Here is a 17,500-nt window from a genome sequence, read left to right as displayed (position 1 = left end):
AAATAAATCTTAAACTAGCTACGCTTAATCTGTCGGATTTTCACTTTTTCTTCTTTTACGAACACGATCTGTTGTGAAACTCTGTCAATCGGGTGTAAATCGACACCGTTTGCGAATTACGAGCAGAGATGCATCACTTCGCAAGTATGCGCAGCGTGCAAAGCGGAGCTCCGGTCCAGATTTACCCAGAATCCTCTGACGACGCGTGGCGGATGTCTATGTGATGGAAAAGACCTCACCCTTCGGTAGGATAATGCGCGTCTGCTCAGCTGCGAGGCTAAATGAAGCAGGTTATGTCAGTTCCTCGCAGCTGTGTTGAAGGATCGCTTCGCAATGGTCACCAAATGTTTCTGCCCGGGCTGCGACGCCTTGAGAGCATTACCGACTTCCTGGTGGCCTGAGCTTTATAATCGTTTATACGTCCGTGCCAACATCTGTCTTCGAGACCCCCATCTATACATGCACAAACACACACATACGTATTTCCCCGAAGGCTTGATAACAGCGAGTTATGAAAACGGCCCCATGCGCGTTCGCTCCGTAGGAAAGAGCGCAGAGGTGCGAGGCGAGGCCTGCCAACAGCGTCCGCTCCATCAATCCGGCGCAGGCACGCGTTTGCCAGTGATCCGTTCCATGAGATATGTAGTCGGGATGTGGGATTTCTTTTCATTTTTTTCCTTTTTTTTTTTTTTATGAAAGGCTCTTTACCCAGAAGGAATGGATTTGCAGGCCTGCTTTGATCCCTCCTTTATGATTCTTTTATTTGTTTTAGCCACATCCCCTCTCAAAGCCGCACTTGGCGAAATGTGCTTTGAATTAAGAAATGGGGGAAGAGGGCCGTGCAGCATTTTCGCTCCGCCGCAGGAGGCAATGTGGTGGGCCGGGGTGCAACTGATCGCCACGCTAGACTGATAAAATATACATATACATATACACTATATATATATATATACATAAATATATAAAAAGCTAAATTACTTTATGTTCCTACAGTAAAATTTCAGTGTTCTATATATTTTAATGTTACTTATATTAACCTACATTTAAAAAAACATATTAATTAAAATATTTAAAATAATATATACATTTATATTTTACCTAAATAAATACACAGGATACAATGTACTTGAAATGATGAGGATTAAAATAAAATAAAAATAAAAATAAAAACCTCAGTCATGCAGCAACTGCAAGTGAACCACTTTTTTTGTACTGAACACTGTTTCATTAACAGTGTAAAGCAAAAATTAAAATTGCTATTTTGCTTAGATTGATTGCTTTGGGCAGTCTATGATAAAATTGGTAGTGTAAAGGTTGGTGCTTTTTATTTTATTTTTACACAGTACTTCCCAGATTGCCCAGTTGGTTAATTAACTATTATTATTATTATTATTATTAATAATAATAATAATAATAATAATAATAATAATAATATATTTATTAATAAATTTGAATTTAAGAATAATAATAATAATAATAATAATAACACTGACAATAAACCTCTCTCATGCCCTTTGTAACTCTACAAAATGAAAACAAAATTTTCTCATGTTATTTGGATGTTTTTTTTCTATATTTTTTCTATATGTCACATCATAGGACACTATGGACAATTTTTATTGGTCAACTACATTTATCATATCAGAATATAGATTTTGACTCTAATACACCTGGCTATACAAGGTGCAGATTTAAAACGTAAAACATAATTGCTTTCATTTACTGTGTTTGATGATTTGTCATTGTTGACCCACTGATATGCATACATATCATTTATACAGTACATATATACAGTACTTTTTTTTTTTTTTTTGGTTGAGGTATGGAACAATATTATTGTACATGCTCTTAATGTGCAGTTGCATATACATATGTGTGTGTATACACACACATATAACCGAGCTCAAATCTCCAAAATGCAACTACAGCATAAGGCATGAAGATATTAAAAAGCGCTAAATGACCTTGACTTGAAAATAAAAAGGAAAACTTGTTTACAATTAAACACTTTTATGTAACACTTCAACACTTTTGCTTTTTTAAAAAGGAACATATTTCAAGTTTGTTATTGATGGGTTTGTACTTGGGTCACACTGATGGATCTGCGGGCGTACATGACCCGAAAACAGTTGGAAAACACTCAATTAAAAAAAAAGTGTACGGTTCATGCCCCTGTTTGACACGTGTCAGGCCTTTCTGTAATCGCTCCCATCTTAGGAAGCGATTTGCCATCACAGAGAGCAGCGTGTTTGCCTGCGCATGTGTGTTTACCTCAAAACCGCCCTGTAAACAAAATCATTTCTCAGCGGAAGTGAGCCTCTGGTGGATACTGTACAGACTAAAGAAGCAAATAAACAAACTGCGTGTATACACAGGCCGAGAAAATAAACCTTACCAAAGAAACGCACCGCATCGCCACATCTGCCCTTTGTCTGCGGCTGGCCTCCAGACCGTTAGAGAAGGAGCGTCTGGGAAAGAGCCAAGGCCTCGATCGCTCGTCTTCAGTTTCCACCGGCTACACCGGGAGAGCTATGAAGTCAGAAAAAGACAAAATGCCATGAGATGATGCTTTTATCATGGCCTGCTGGGCTTCCAGGCTTTGATGAAGCTGTGCTTTATGATACTGTCATACGCCACTTTCTCGAGTTTTAAAACTGGAGGTAAAGCACTTCAGTGGTTCTTGGCAGGGCGTAAATAAAACTTTAAATAGGTATGTTATCCCGAGCGGCTCGAACGCTGTGGCTTTGTGCTCGGGGGTACACAGGCGGCGACGTCGGTTTAATGAAGACGCCGGACGGAAAGTTCAACCGATGTCATTCGGTGTTATGTAAAGCGAAATTAAACGAGATTCCCGAACATGTCAACAGGTAAAAAGTTAACGTGTCGGCTATAACGTTAACCTTCTATATTCAAGAAACCCTGAAGCGTTCATTTTGAAGAAAAACGGTCTGACATGCGATATATGAATGAGTAAAAAAAAATGCTCCTGATTGAACCGAAAGGAAAAAAAAGCAGCAGCAATTATTCTGTTAAGCTGAAATGATGATCTCTTAAATTGGGAAGTCTGTGTAAACATCGCTAATTTAAAACTTGGAAAATTCTAGTTAACTTCAGAGAAGAGTGGCTTGCTTGTGGCTTCAAAACCTAAAATGAACCACCGCGTTATTCCCGTAAAAAGACAGCTTTCATGTTCATCAAGGCTCCATATATTTGAACAAGCGAAAACCAAGAAGAAATGTATTACTATTTAAAATAACCGATTTCTGTTTTGAACATTCTTTAAAAAATGTTTAAATGCATTCCTCTGATGCAAAGCTGAATTTTCGGCATCATTACTTCTGTCTTCAGTCACGTGACTCTTTAGAAACCTTTCTAATATGCTGATTTTCTGCACCAGAAAATGTCTTTTATTGTTACGAAATGCTAAAAAGGGGGGATTTTTTTTAGTCTGATACACAAACATAAAAAAAAAAAAAAAAAGTAAATTAAAAAAGATCTGTGGAGTTTTAAAAACACTAAAACACGCAAACCTCCCATCTTTTGGATGAAGCACTTGTGCATTTAAGTTGCTAATAATTGATTGTAAATAAATAAAAAAAAATATTCAGAATAGAAGTAGCATAATTTAGTACAGTAAATTAGTGAATTAACTCTTTTGGGCAATTGCTTAAATGGGTACAATAAAAGTATGTGGGTTTAAAACAACATAGGAAGATTCAATGACAGAATTTTCAGTTTTGGATTAAATATGTGACTTTAGTTGCTGGGGTATATTTGAAGCAATAGCCAAAAATACACTATATGGGTCAAAATGATAGATTTTTCTTTTTAGGGCAAAAAAAAAAAAAAAAGAGTTTCCTACTGCGAATGTACTAAAACGTAATTTTTGACTAGTATTATGCATTACTAAGAACTTAATTTGAACATATTTCTCATATTTCTCAATACTACCCTCAGATTTTTAAATAGCTGTATCTCTGCCAAATATTATCCCATCCTAGCAAACCATACATCAATGGAAAAATGATTAATATAAATGTCAAAAATGTACAAATCTGTGGTCCAGGGTCACATATATATTTAAAGCATATCATATCGTTGCTGAACGCAACTGTACACCTTAAAATAGAGCTATCATCAAAGCAGAACTTCCCTACAGCCTGTCTAGATAAATCACACCGGGATCCACCCTACTGCATTAGCTCTCCGGCACAGAGCTGTCCACTTAGCTTTTGTGTATCAAAATAAATCCATACTGAACTAATGAATGAAAGCCGGTTGGAAATGGTCTGTAAAAGTACTTGAGCGCCACAAAGCAGGTGCAGCGCACTGCCGAGGAGGAGAAAGACAGGCTGATTACCATCAGGATGCTCTCTGAGAGAGAGAGACCTGAGCCTACATGTGGTACGCATTTGACACTATAAACACACACACACACACACACACACACACGCACGAGCTCTCTGGCAAACCTCCCACCCATCAAACACCGAGAGAAGAATAACAGTGCGGGGCAGCCTGTTGCATGCAAAGCACACCCCACCTACACCCAGCCCTCTTCCTCACCCACTCGCTTTTATCAAAGCAACATGCCGCCCGTTCACCGAGGATGTGGAAGTGCTCTGCGATAAATAAAACGGCATCAGGGGCTGAAATGTTTATGCGCAGAGTTTGGCTGGTTTAGTTGGGCCAGACCACAGCTAACGCTTTAATAAACTGTCAGCTCTGACACGAACACTCACACACACACACACACACACACACACACATAAAGTGCAAACAAGACAGGAAAGTTTACACAAAGCTGTTTTGTAAAAGTCTGGAACGGAATAATATCTTAATATTTGTGCATTAAGAATAAAACACATTAGAGAGTCTGGACCTATTACTTTTTTTTATTTAATTTTAATTAAATTGCATTAAGCAGTAATGAACATTAAACAATATTATCACATGACCTCATTGTGCTGCATGTTTAATTTGGCATTTAATTAACTTAAAAAACAATGCATTCGTATGCATTGTTTTTTTAAGTTACGAATGAACTCTTGCAGTATTTAGTATCTTTAAGATTCTAAATGATCATAGTTCTAAATATTTTAAATCTGTTTTTATTTGTAGTTCAAATGTAATGTTTGCTACTTTTGACTATTTCGTTTTTTTGTCAGTTTCATTTATTTAAATCTAGGTTTTGTTAATTTAGTAAATTAAACTTCATTAAAATGTTTAATTTGCATCTAGTTATATACAAATAAAAATATATACAAAAAAAAAATAGAAGATAAAATAATACAAAAAATAAACAAATTACATGAAAAGAAAAGAAAGAAAAATACATATAAAATAAATGATTAAAAATGTATTATTCCAAGTAGAAAAAATATTTCTGTTAGGGCGAAATTTTTTTACTAGCCCACTATTAGAATACTGTTCAGATGTTTAAAACTAAAAAAAACGTACTGTCTTTTGATTAATCTGTGATGTTCGATCAATCTATAAAAAGCAGAATAAAACTGTAAATAAATAAATAAATTTCTATATAAAAAGTTTTTACACTTTTCCACAGACACCATTTGGAAGCCCAATGTGCTCTTTCTTTTGTTATAATATTGTTTTGTGCACTGAATGGCTCTCCGCTCTCCCCATACCACATAAAGCAGCTCTGCAAATACACAAAAGCACATAAAGTCAAGCTTGAGTGGATACAACTTTATAAAATGTCTGCATGATGTGAGCAGTTTGGACTCGCTCCTGATCATCAGCTTGATTTAGTGATGAGCGAAAAGTCAGATGCTGTTTGTCCACGTCGAGGGACGTCCATCGTGCGAATGAGATCACAGGCCTGGGGACCACGCGCAATCCAGGCCTGCGAGCAGCTGTTTCTCTAGTTCCTGAAGAGCTGTCCTTCACTTCCTGCTGCAGCCTGTAATGCACCGAGCAGACGGCGCACAGCTTTAGCGTTGAAAACAAGCAAACAAACACATCAAATATCACATCCTCCTGAGGGGTAATCAGAGGAAGTCCCGTCAATCAGTTCACATTTGCTGTGCGCTGCTGACATCCTCCTGCCGTTCACGCCATCATTCAGCCTCAAAGACTGTCAGTAAGAAATTCATGGTCTGAAACAGTAACTTTTGAGAACGTAGACACTATTTTTTGCTGGTTCTTACGCAAATGGTTAATGTGTGTGTGTGTGTGTGTGCATACTATGTGTAAACAAAATGAATAAATAAACACATAGAAATTAAAAATTAAATAAATGCATACAAAGTACAGGCGTAATGCATAATCAAATACATAAATCAAATCATCATTTTTTTTAAGACAGCATATATTGATAATAACTTTTAAAGTCCAAGGGAAACAAGTAATGCAGGTTTTAATGTTCAGGGTAGCCTGCAGATGATGGCAGAATTTAAGCAAATGACTCTACAATAACCATTTAAACTAGTTTTTGAAAGTTGCATTCAAAATCCACTCAAAGTATGAACAGGCACGAGTCCAGGTGAGAACGACTTCATAATCTTAGTCTTCGATAAGGTCATTTCCAGGTCATCGGACACCTGACAGCATCTTTCGCTGAAGGTTCAGGGAGTTTATGCACATTGCCAATAAAACATGAGCCAGAAGATGACAAGCAAAACCAGCTTAAAAAAAAATGGGGATGCTGTCCTCTTGATGAGTAAATTACAGAGGATGTGGATACTAATGAGCGTATGAGTTTTTGACGAGTGGGAGGCGCATATCAGGGATGAAACACTGGAGGTTTGGAGCAACAGAGTCATAAAAAAAGTGGTTGTTTGTGTCTCCATGTGCAATCGCCCGGGGCACACGCAGAGATACTCATCCCCAACCAATCAGGGTGATTCGCCTTTTCATTAATCATACACTACGGAGTTTCCCTCGCCACTTTGGCCCAAGCGTGCTGCCAGATACAACACGAGACGACACCGAATTGAAGTCAAATTCTGCTGTGATTAGAAGAGCGCATTTACAGCACGTGCCTCGCCGAAGCAAACCCAAAGCTTTGGTCGAAGACTCGTTGCGCCCATTTCTACAGGAAGCATTCATGTCGAATGGGCTTGGAACGCAGGGTCTGTCTCAGAGGGGAGTCATTGTGAAGGATGACATCTGAGATTATAAATCAACAAGCCTCGCCATGACTTCAGAAACCGTCTGAAACCACAAGAGCAATATACTTCATGATGGAATTCAGCAAGGAACTCCGCTGTCACGCAACGCCGACGAGATCCAGCGAGAGATTGCGAGCTTTCTCAACACACCTAGCAATCATTGCTCCAAATAAACATTCCGCGGAAATTCACGCAACTGCTACATTCGACCGTCACGGGCTCCGCAATTCGTATTTTAGCACAGCCACCCAAGATAAACGTACCCTGCGCCGTTTCAAAACAGGAACGTCAGGTATCTCTTGATTAAACTGGATGCAGTTAGCCAAAAAATGAGCCTTGTGATAATATTTGGGTGTCGGGTAGAGGTGGCATCAGGATCGCCCGTCTCTCCTACTTAATGTCAGAAAAAAAACTCGAAAGAAAAACGTGCGATCCTGAGATGAAGCTGAAGAGGTATGAGCAGTCAGAGACCTTTAGAGATGGAGCCGAGGTAAACGAGTATGCCTGAACCGGGCCTCCGCTCCGCTCAGGGAATATCGGGTTCTGCCACAAGGGTCAGCTAAGTCGACTTGTGTGTACCTTTCTTTTCATGTGATGACTCTTCACATTTAGAGCCTCATCACGGCCATCGATCCGATCCATCTGGGTTTCCTGGTATTAGGATGCATGCAGTTCTGTCTCTGTAAACAGCAAGTGCATGCGCTTAAAGGGATAGTTCAAATTCTATCATCAATTACTCAAGACCTTAGTTCATCTTCAGAACACAAATTAAGATCATTTTGTGAGCTCCCTGACAGAAAAAAAATCTTAAGATCAAAACTTGGGGGATCATTAAAATAGTCCATGTGACGTCAGGGGTTTAGGGTTTACAAAGATACGAGAACATTACACTGTAAAAATTTTTAGACCTCCCAACTTCAGATCTTCTAGTGACTCCTTGCATTTAAACCCAGTGGCCCAATTGAATTTATTGCCTTTTTAATTGTGGCAACAGTTGCCCCAACAGAATTGTGCGGAGCAGTTCAGAAAATCTATTTAGCCAATGAAAAAATTTAGATGCAGCAAGTCAATTTGGAGTTGGGAGGTCTATATTTTTATAAAATAACAATGTGCACGCAGATAAGTTGTTTATGTTCAGATCAAAGCATAAACAATGCATCAGTGTTCAAACGCTGCATACGGGAAATGGCGCCAGGGTGACGCAGAGCGGATGAATTGTTGAATAAAGTCGATATTTTTGTTTTATTTGCGCACAGTAAAGTATTGTCTCAGCTTCAAAAAATTATGGTTGAACCCCTAACGTCACATGGGCAATTTTAAAGATGTTTAAAAGAAACGATTGTTACGTTTCTAGACTTTTATTGTGTTAGGATCGTTGCTGTTGTTAGGACCCCGCGTAGGTCTATGGGGTAAACGTTTAAAAAGACAGGAAGTAAAGAGCACGCGTACAGTGACAAAGAAAACACCACAACCAAAAGTGCAAGAGAATGCTTTTATTTTTGTTGGTGATTATTAAATACTGAAAGTTTAGAGGTGACAGAACAATAAAGGAAAATGTATATACACACGTACACTATTTACACGAACAATACACGAGACGGAGGGAGCGGAAAGAAGAGACGAGGGTGGCGCTAAAGTAAAGAAAATAAATCAAAAACAGCCTCCAGCTACTTAATTTCCCCTAAGCTATCTACTAACAGAAGTATATGAAAAGAAAATGTCTTCAACTAACTACACTCGCTTAGCCAAAACAAGAGCACATGGGGTGGCACGCGCCACTAACCTAACGTACTATAAAATGGCCGATTCCTACGTGTTTTAGTGTATGTCACGTGACGTTCTCACCTGTCCACTTCTCCCCGGCCTCGTAACACATAACGCGTGATGTTTTACAGCATGAGGGAAAAGGGAACGGAAAAATAATACACACGGTGGTAAGTAACAAACATCAAAACAAATACAACGCACAATGATAGCGCAACGAGTAGCGAGTACGAACAGCAACAAAATGGCGGGCTTGCGGGTAGTCTGGCGAGCTCTTTTATTTGAGGCGGTCTTGAGCGATTGGAGCACTGGTGAAGATTGACGGGTGACAGGAACCAATCACCGGTAACTAAGAAGTTAAAGAACAGATAGAGGAGGGGGAAAAACACACGGCACAACACGAACACGTAACACTGTCTACGAGAGGGTCAGAGAGCTCTCGGGAATTCATCAAAAATATCATGAATATAAAGATGAATGAAGGTCTCACAGGTTTGGAACAACACGAGGGTGAGTATTTAATGACAAAAGTTTTTGAGCGAACTAACCCTTTATAAAACAAGCTTTAAAAATAAAGGTTCCAAAAGGAGGTTTTGCAGCGAAAAACATTTGAACCTTTTTTTTTAAAATAACCATTTTGTTATTGGTATGATGAACATTTTAATAATCTAAAGAACCTTTTGTGGAATGGATTCTATGAATGATAAAGGTTCTTCATGGACCGTGTTGCCAAATATGTGACTTTTCAGACCTCTTAAGCAACCATTTAAAAAAAGTGAATAGCAACAAATCAGCAACACATTCAGTTAAAATAGATATTCTGTTGCTTCTAAGCCATTATTCTTATGAGATTTTTAATTTAATCAGATGACAGCTCGATCATTGTTGTGCAAATTAACATCTTGGAAATGAAAGACAGTCGTGTAGTCTCAATATACCACGTTTCAGTCACTATTCCATATTTCCATTGTCTGACAACAAAAACAGAAAAAAGTATCAAACACTTTTATTGAGATTTTGGCTGCATTAAAATACAGTATGTTAGCACATAGAGGGAAACAAATGTTGTGAATATGCTAATTAGTCTAGTGACATTTAGAAACTTTTCAAGAAGGCTTTAGCTTCTTTCCATTAAAAGAAGTTGGAAACAAGTGTTCGTGCAACCAGTGATGCCAAACTGCTTTTGATTACAATTTACAGGATTTCGTTTCTGGATCAGGGATAATTTTAGTTGTGTTTCTTTTTATGGAGGATCAAATGGCTCTCCGATTTCATCAAAAAATATCTTAATTTGTGTTCCGAACATGAATGAAAGTCTTGCAGGTTTGGAACGCCATAAGGGTGAGTAATTAATGACAGAATTTTCATTTTGGGGTAAACTAACCCTTTAAACTAAACCCTTCAACTGTGGATAAAATGTTGAACAGATTTTGTTTGTTGGATATTTTGAGCTTGTTTATGCAATAATGCAAAAGCCAATTGAAAATCCTGTTGGGTTTTTTTTGTCGAGGTAAGCAGGGTGATGCTAACTTATGGGCTGGCTTTCAAAAATATGCATACGATGCGATTCTTTTTATTGAATCAAAAACATGCAGTTCCACCAAAGGTGCCCAGTTTCCAAACCAATGATTCTGAGGAGCCAGTTTTAATGAATCTTTTTGATCAATGACATAGTGGATATTATAACAACCGAAATTCACCCAAATCAGATTTGCAATCGTACTTTTGTGTCAGCATGCCTTTATTCAGAACAATGTGAGATTGAGGAAAAATCTATCGATGGTTTAGAAGAAACACGAGAGGCTTTTGTGGGAAGGAACAAAGATGAACAAAATCCACCAGGATTGATCCATCTCTTTTCCTCCTTATTGGAGATCTGGGAAGCTCGTCTGAGCCATCCTATCATGGGAGGAAATGGTTGATTTGATGTGGCGTCGGGCCGTGGGCTTGGATCCTATCCCACCCTCTGTCAGAAAGGTCATACTTGGAGGAAGAGCCAAGGGAATGGCTTCAAGGCCCCCATCCAAATGAGACACCCCATATCCTCCTTCCACTTCGGAGTCACTCGATCAGAATCACAAAAAACGTCACCCCTTTCGGAGTCTGCAAATGTGCTCAGAGTTACGTAATAGCATGATTCAGAAATCTAAAGGCATGCGGTCAGGGGGTGTCAGGGGGTTTTGTGACACATGATGATGCAATCCTGTGACTCGACCCGTTCTCGTGTAGCCTTCACAGGCCTCCGGGAAGGCCGCTTTCCACTCGATTCTGTGCGGATTCCAGGCTGCAGGAAAACACATTTTACTGCATTCCCATAGTGGTCGTGGATTTGTTATTTTCCTCTACTTTTCCAGGGTTCCTGCTGATGCTGTTGTCCGATGGCGGTTTGTCAGCCGAGTGACAATTCCTGCTTAATTTCAAGAGGAAGCCCGAATGCCCTCAAACATGTCTGCTGATAGCTTTGTTCCTTGGCCAAGAGCAAACCATTCGGCTCAGCTGTGGAGCTGCTCCCCAGAGCCAAAGCTTCACAGAAGCAATTAACCATGGGTAGTTTGGCTTAATGAATACTATCAATTACAAAGCCTCTGTACTTACAGAGCTGGAAAAACTCTGGGAGTGTGTGGTATTTCAGAGGAGAAAAAAAAAACATACGTAAAACATTCATATCCAGATTATTTTTAGCAGTTCGTGTTGCTCGAGATTGATGTTTAGTAATAAAACGGCAATCTACAGCTAATCTACATGATCTCTAAATCGACTAAGGTTAATGAGCACAAACCCAGGGCTACAAGGCTGCCGACCTGCAATACGAGATGGCAAAGATGTTTTTTGTTTGTTTAGTTTGCTTTTTGATTAGCTTCAGATCTGAACACTTCACAGGGCAGGATCTGAGAGTCTGGAACATTCATTTGCGATTCTATCTTCCGCTCTTCGCCGCAATTCACAGCTGCCGGTGCTGTTGGAAAAAAGTCAAATTAAGTGGCATTAAGCAATTTTGGTTTCCTAATTAAAACAGATTTATTGGTAAATTTTCTCCATTCAATATTTCCTGTCTTAAACCAAGCCGCAGATTTAAGCGTCGCCTTCCTTTACTGTTAACAGCACAGTCATGCCTTGAGATCAGACATGCAAACGGACGTTTGAGAGGAGAACTGCGCCGGAAATACTTTTGTAATTGATTTTGCATGTGTATGAAACAGAAATGAAAAATTACCAATATTTATTTAATCGCTACCCTTCCTGTTATATTGACCTGACACAAAACAAGCAAAAAAAATACTGTTTTACTTGGACTGTGTATCAATAGCGTTTAATTTCTTGAAGTCTAGCGTGTTTTTCTGGCAGGAACGGCGCAGCTTAAATAATACCTGATCTAAATCACATGTGATATACAAATCAGAAAAAAAATGTTTTTTTCTTTTCTTTATGTGTAATACCCCGCAGTATGAGAGAGAAAAAAACACACACCACACAACAAAAAAGAGCTAGTCAAAGGTATGAGATCACTGTTCCAAAAAAATGCAATTAAAGAGGGAAAATAAAATAGGAGCGCAAGTGCAAATTAGTCTGATAGAAGGGGAGATGCGAGATTAAAATGAACTAAACAACATGCAGCTGTTACTCAATTTTAACAAAAAGGAAAAAAAGTTATTTTATACCCGACACAAGCACACATGCACTTTTATAAGCTCATATAAAATCTTAAGACGCAGTTAATTACATTTCCGTTAAAACCAAAACGAAATGCGTGAGGAAATTGTCCGTTTGTTTGGAAACCTGAGATGTTTTTTTCTAATACATTTATGAGACAAGAATGCAATTAGTGGCATCATAAAATAACAGAAAAACTACATCTACGCCGATCGGCTCAGAGAAAAACTATTAAAAATAACAGGAAAAATAAATGAAACCACACTTTCATCAATATATCCGAATCCCTGTTCTGTGGCAGCTGATGCACCGTAGTTTGTTACAATATCAGAAAATTAACCTACATTTGGAAACTGTGAATGTAAAAAAAGAGAGCAGGGGTATTGATAAAGACAAGAATTAACTTGATGACCCCTAAAACGATTAAACATATGGCTGCATATGCAAAAAATATGTCATCAAATAAATAGAATTAATGCCCAAGAGTAAACGTTTGTTGTAAATTCTTTTAGGTCTCTGTGGAGAAAAAGAAGTCATGAGATGGTGAGGCTTCACAGGAAGATAGTGCCATCTAGAGCCATCCTTCAGACAGCACTGAATCAATATAAACCCAATAAACTCAAACTACTACAGCAAAACAGAGCAGAGATCACGTCTAGGACAAAGTTAAATGCACAATTCATCATCTACATTGCAGTTTAAGTCTTGATATAACATCACAATACATCATATAGTCCTAAACACGTACTTTTTAATAGATCTTAGGGTTTTTTTGTTCCAAACATTTGCCGCTTGCCCAGAACGACATTTTGTAAAGATGGATTGGTTAAACTGATGAAGGACATGCCAATACCAGGTTATCAAAAGAACATTGAAACATGCAGCAAATTATTATTATACCACATGGCCACTCTGCTATGTGTGTCTATATACGAAGGCAAGTGTTTGCTGGGATGCAGTTCAGCCGTAAACGAATAGGATGATACGGAAATGTTTGTACACGTCATTAATGGTGTTTGAAATCCCAACTTGAGTAACACATCAGCAAGCCCAAATGTGCTAAATAATAGTTTTAGCCAAACCTTTTTTGATTAAAAAATGCAGACAACTCAGTTTGTAGAGCCTAATGGTATTGTGGTCGAGGAATAGTTCACCCAAAAATGAATTTTGCTGACAATTTGTTTGCAACACCATCAGATTCAAAGAAAATTGGCATTTACATTGCTCCTCTGCATTGAATGGGTGCCGTCAGGACGAGAATCCAAACAGCTGATGAAAACATTACAATAATCCATACAACTCAAGCTTATGTTTTTGATCGGGTCATGTGGATTATTGAGATGTACCCATTCACTGAGGGATCTATCAGCATGATCTGCAATGCTAAAGTTCTCCAAATCTTTTCCTACGAGGAAACAAACTCATCTACATCTTGGATGGTCTGAGAGTGAGTATATTTTCAAATATTCTTTTCTAAATTAACAATTCAAAGTATCTATGAAACTGAATAAAAAAGTGGATCTTGTAAGAACGGTTCAATGAAAGATACTTTTGTGAACCACAATGGTTCTGTGGCATCACTGCAAAACCCCTATTTAGAGCCTTTATTTTTAATAGTGTTGGGTGCTTGATGAAAACAATCACTAGGACTAGGGACAAAGAATTTGCAGTGTACTTACATATTTATTTTGGATGGGAAACATCCAAATGAATCTGTCATTTCTTGACATGGTTTCCCGCTCCAGTTCAAACCAAGGAGGCCATATTGGGTTTTAAAGAGCATCCCGCCTCAGCCTTGGGAGATGGCCAATCATGTGTTGGAATTTTGAGATGACACCTGGACCGGCCAATCAGAATTTAAGGATTTTCTGCACTCCGATTTGGACACGCATCCTACTCTTGGGAGATTTGGGGTTGCTAAGTGGCCTCCTTCCAGATCCGCTGTTGAAAACAATCGGAAAAAGATGACAGTCGCTCAGGATCTGCTGCTGACACACTGACTGCTCAAGATTTCGATGGCAGCGTAACAGCAAAAATGCACCGAAGGGAAATTATACCCATGATCAAGAGTGCACTTAGTAGTGTGTGAACCCACCTTTCCCCCAGATGCAGATAGAGGGACTGCACTTCTCTACGAGCCCACTGGTGATTCGTTGGCAGGGTCCAGCCTTTCCCAGGCTTTGCTTTTTCCACAGTTTGTGGTTTTCAACAAGATGTGGTTTTAATGTCACAGCACACTAAAGTTATAGTCTGACAAGGAAAAAAGGCAGTTGTACCCAGAGAGTGATCCTGATGGATGAAGCCTGGGAAATCTGCGATATGGTTGAAAACCTCAGTGGAATCAGTGCACATCAGGGGCTATTATACGATGGTGAGATGTGATAGCTTAACATGACATCTATTAAGATCCCTGAGAAACTTGTGGGCAGGGCCTCTGTGAAGACAGGCTCAGTCTTACAGGAAGTATAAATCACTTCCTGAGGTGAATGATAATTACTTTGTAATCGAGATTTAGTAATAATATAAATTATGAGAGTAAACAAAAAAGTGACCCCATAGGGTAAAGAAAAAGAATACACAGCTAAAAACAATTTAAAAAACCAATGGGAGCATAAAATAAAAGATACAATATCAAAAAATTACTCAGTTATATTTTAATGCATGACTTTTACGTAATGAGACTAAACTAATAATAATAATTGTACACAATTAAAAGAAAAATAGAGTTGAAATTTTTTTTATTATATAACATATACACTACCATTTAAAATCCTGAAGTTATTTAATAAAATTTATATTTTTATTCAGTAAGGATGCATTAAAAGTGATGCTTGTAATGCTTCAAAAACATTTCAATAGGAAATAATGAGACGTTATTTAATAATATTTCAGTATTTAATAATTTGATGTGCTTTTGGCAATTTTTCTAGCTTTTTTTGTAATTTTAATTTCAATTCACTGGAATCAATTTACTTTTAATTTTCATATTAAAAGTGCATGTTGATGATAACTAGGTAAATGATGTTTGTAATCTTTCAAAATAATTCTATTTTCCCGTTCTGCTCTTTTTAAATTTTTTAATCTTTTTAAATCTCTTTTCAGAATCTGATAACGTAAAAAATATTTATCTGGAAAACATTTGTAGCAAAATAATCAAACAAGTTATATTCAAACAAGCTATAATCAAACTGAAATATTCAAGGAATGTAGAAGTTACTTCAGTAGTACTTCACATTGCAAAAAATACAAATAACATATAAGGCAACTTTCAGGCAATATAAGTAGAAGCAGTTCATAAGAGATCATCTCACCAATATCATAATTCTACAAATTTTCACTAGTCATTACTGAAGTGCGATAACTGGTGGTACAGTTAATAAGATTAATCTCAATATGACTTTCTCCCATCAATATAGTCCTCCGTTGAAGCAATAAGCCACAAAAGGCAGTGTGTTGCAGGTGCAAAGAAGATTATGTTAAACTGGCAGCAGCAGCAGTGCATATATTAAACATTTTTGCTAATATGCTTATGCATTCAAGCCATTACTTTACCATCACACCTGCCGGTCTTGTGGAAGTCACAGGTTTCCATGTAAGCAGTGCTGGAGAGCGAGAGGTCACTTGCAGTTAATCGAGCGTCTACATGGTCAATTCTTGTGAAACATTAATTTTATGAGGGTTTCAGGCAGTGGAAGGGAAGAGATACGCGATAGACGCTTCTTGCCCATGATCTCCCGGATAGCAATGCGGCACAGGTTCATCAATCTGCTCGGGGTTTCTGTGTTGGAAAGCAATATTAGCAAGTACAGGTCAGGCCTCAATGACCTTTAGAAATCAAACTGTAATTTGACAGTCAAAAGTTATACCCTTAAATAAAACAATCAAGCAATTTTGAGTCTCCTGCCTTTTTCAAGTTCGCTGTTTTATAGACTATATTATTGAAACATAGTTTGAAACATATTTTTAACAAAATATCAAGTGCAGAATTCATTAAATCCATTGCTAACACTCACTAATGATCGAGCTGCTGTCTTCCTTCCAAAATGATCACTTCACTTCCCAAAGGATGATGGCATGAAGGAAGTGCCTCTTGTTAGTTAAAAGGATTTTACAGTAGAATAAAGGATGAGAAAGGAGGCTGAAGTGATGCATGGAAAGTCTTAACCAGTAACAATTGAAAACATTTCCAAATAAAACTACTGTTATTTAAAATCAGTGTTAACATTTTCAATATTAAAAAAAAAAAAAAAAAAAAAAAAAAGTTGGAAGCGTTACTAATTTTATGTGCTTTGGCCATTTTTGTTAGTTTTTATAGTTCTATATAGCTTTTTTATTTTTTTTCAACTTAACTTTAATTAATTGCCAAATCATTTATATATATATATATATATATATATATATATATATATATATATATATGCATTATAATATATATAATGCATTTTATTTTATTGTAGCTTTATGTAAAGTAAAGTTTTATTTAGCCTCAACATTGTTTGAAAGAATTTAAATGAAGGAAAATAATTAAGGAATATCTTAAATATTCTTTAATAAACCAATGTTTTTTCCATATTAAATGTGCACGTCATATGACCTACCTGTGATACTGAACAATTAACTTTTCATATTTAAAAACGAGCGAGCTTATTGTTCCTTATTTGACATAAGTGATGTTTTTTTAAAGCTATAAACCTTTACTTCTAGCATTTAATAAAAGAAAACCCATATTTTTGGACCTCGCTGTATAATCATTTGCACTTAAAGCAAACATTATATTGCATAATGACCCAATAATAAGAATGCAACTTACTTACTGGCTTCCTGGTAGATACGAAGGGCTTCAGCGTTGACTCGAAAGCAAACGATGATTTCAGGTTCGTGCTCGTCCCAGGGGACAAGATACAGGTCAGCGCAGTGGTCCAGCAATAAGCTAATGAAGGCTGGTTCACATC

At 37.6% G+C, this 17,500-nt stretch overlaps 1 protein-coding gene and 2 long non-coding RNA genes across 3 annotated transcripts in view; all 3 read right to left on the bottom strand.

Annotated features, from left to right (window-relative positions):
• Positions 1-5,417: 5,417 nt before the first annotated feature.
• LOC122351383 lies at positions 5,418-9,136 on the bottom strand. Its single transcript, XR_006251748.1, has 3 exons — positions 8,979-9,136; positions 7,713-7,813; positions 5,418-5,923 (listed from the first exon to the last, which is right to left on the bottom strand). It is a non-coding gene; the product is annotated as an uncharacterized LOC122351383 (long non-coding RNA).
• A 1,481-nt stretch (positions 9,137-10,617) lies between these two features.
• On the bottom strand, positions 10,618-15,083 carry LOC122352049. Its single transcript, XR_006251837.1, has 3 exons — positions 14,644-15,083; positions 14,228-14,489; positions 10,618-11,853 (listed from the first exon to the last, which is right to left on the bottom strand). It is a non-coding gene; the product is annotated as an uncharacterized LOC122352049 (long non-coding RNA).
• A 498-nt stretch (positions 15,084-15,581) lies between these two features.
• The window catches only part of asb1 (ankyrin repeat and SOCS box containing 1), a 4,372-nt gene continuing 2,453 nt past the window's right edge, over positions 15,582-17,500 (bottom strand). Inside the window, 2 exon segments of the mRNA XM_043249019.1 lie at positions 15,582-16,326; positions 17,363-17,500. The exon segment at positions 17,363-17,500 is cut by the window's right edge and continues 30 nt beyond it. Coding sequence (XP_043104954.1) covers positions 16,196-16,326; positions 17,363-17,500 — 269 coding nt within the window. The 3' untranslated portion in view covers positions 15,582-16,195.

This window comes from Puntigrus tetrazona, chromosome 9 (genome assembly GCF_018831695.1).
Source record: "Puntigrus tetrazona isolate hp1 chromosome 9, ASM1883169v1, whole genome shotgun sequence".
Lineage (NCBI taxonomy): Eukaryota > Metazoa > Chordata > Actinopteri > Cypriniformes > Cyprinidae > Puntigrus > Puntigrus tetrazona.
The sequence above is the reverse complement of the archived record's forward strand: the minus strand, read 5'-3'. Positions and strand labels throughout refer to the sequence as shown.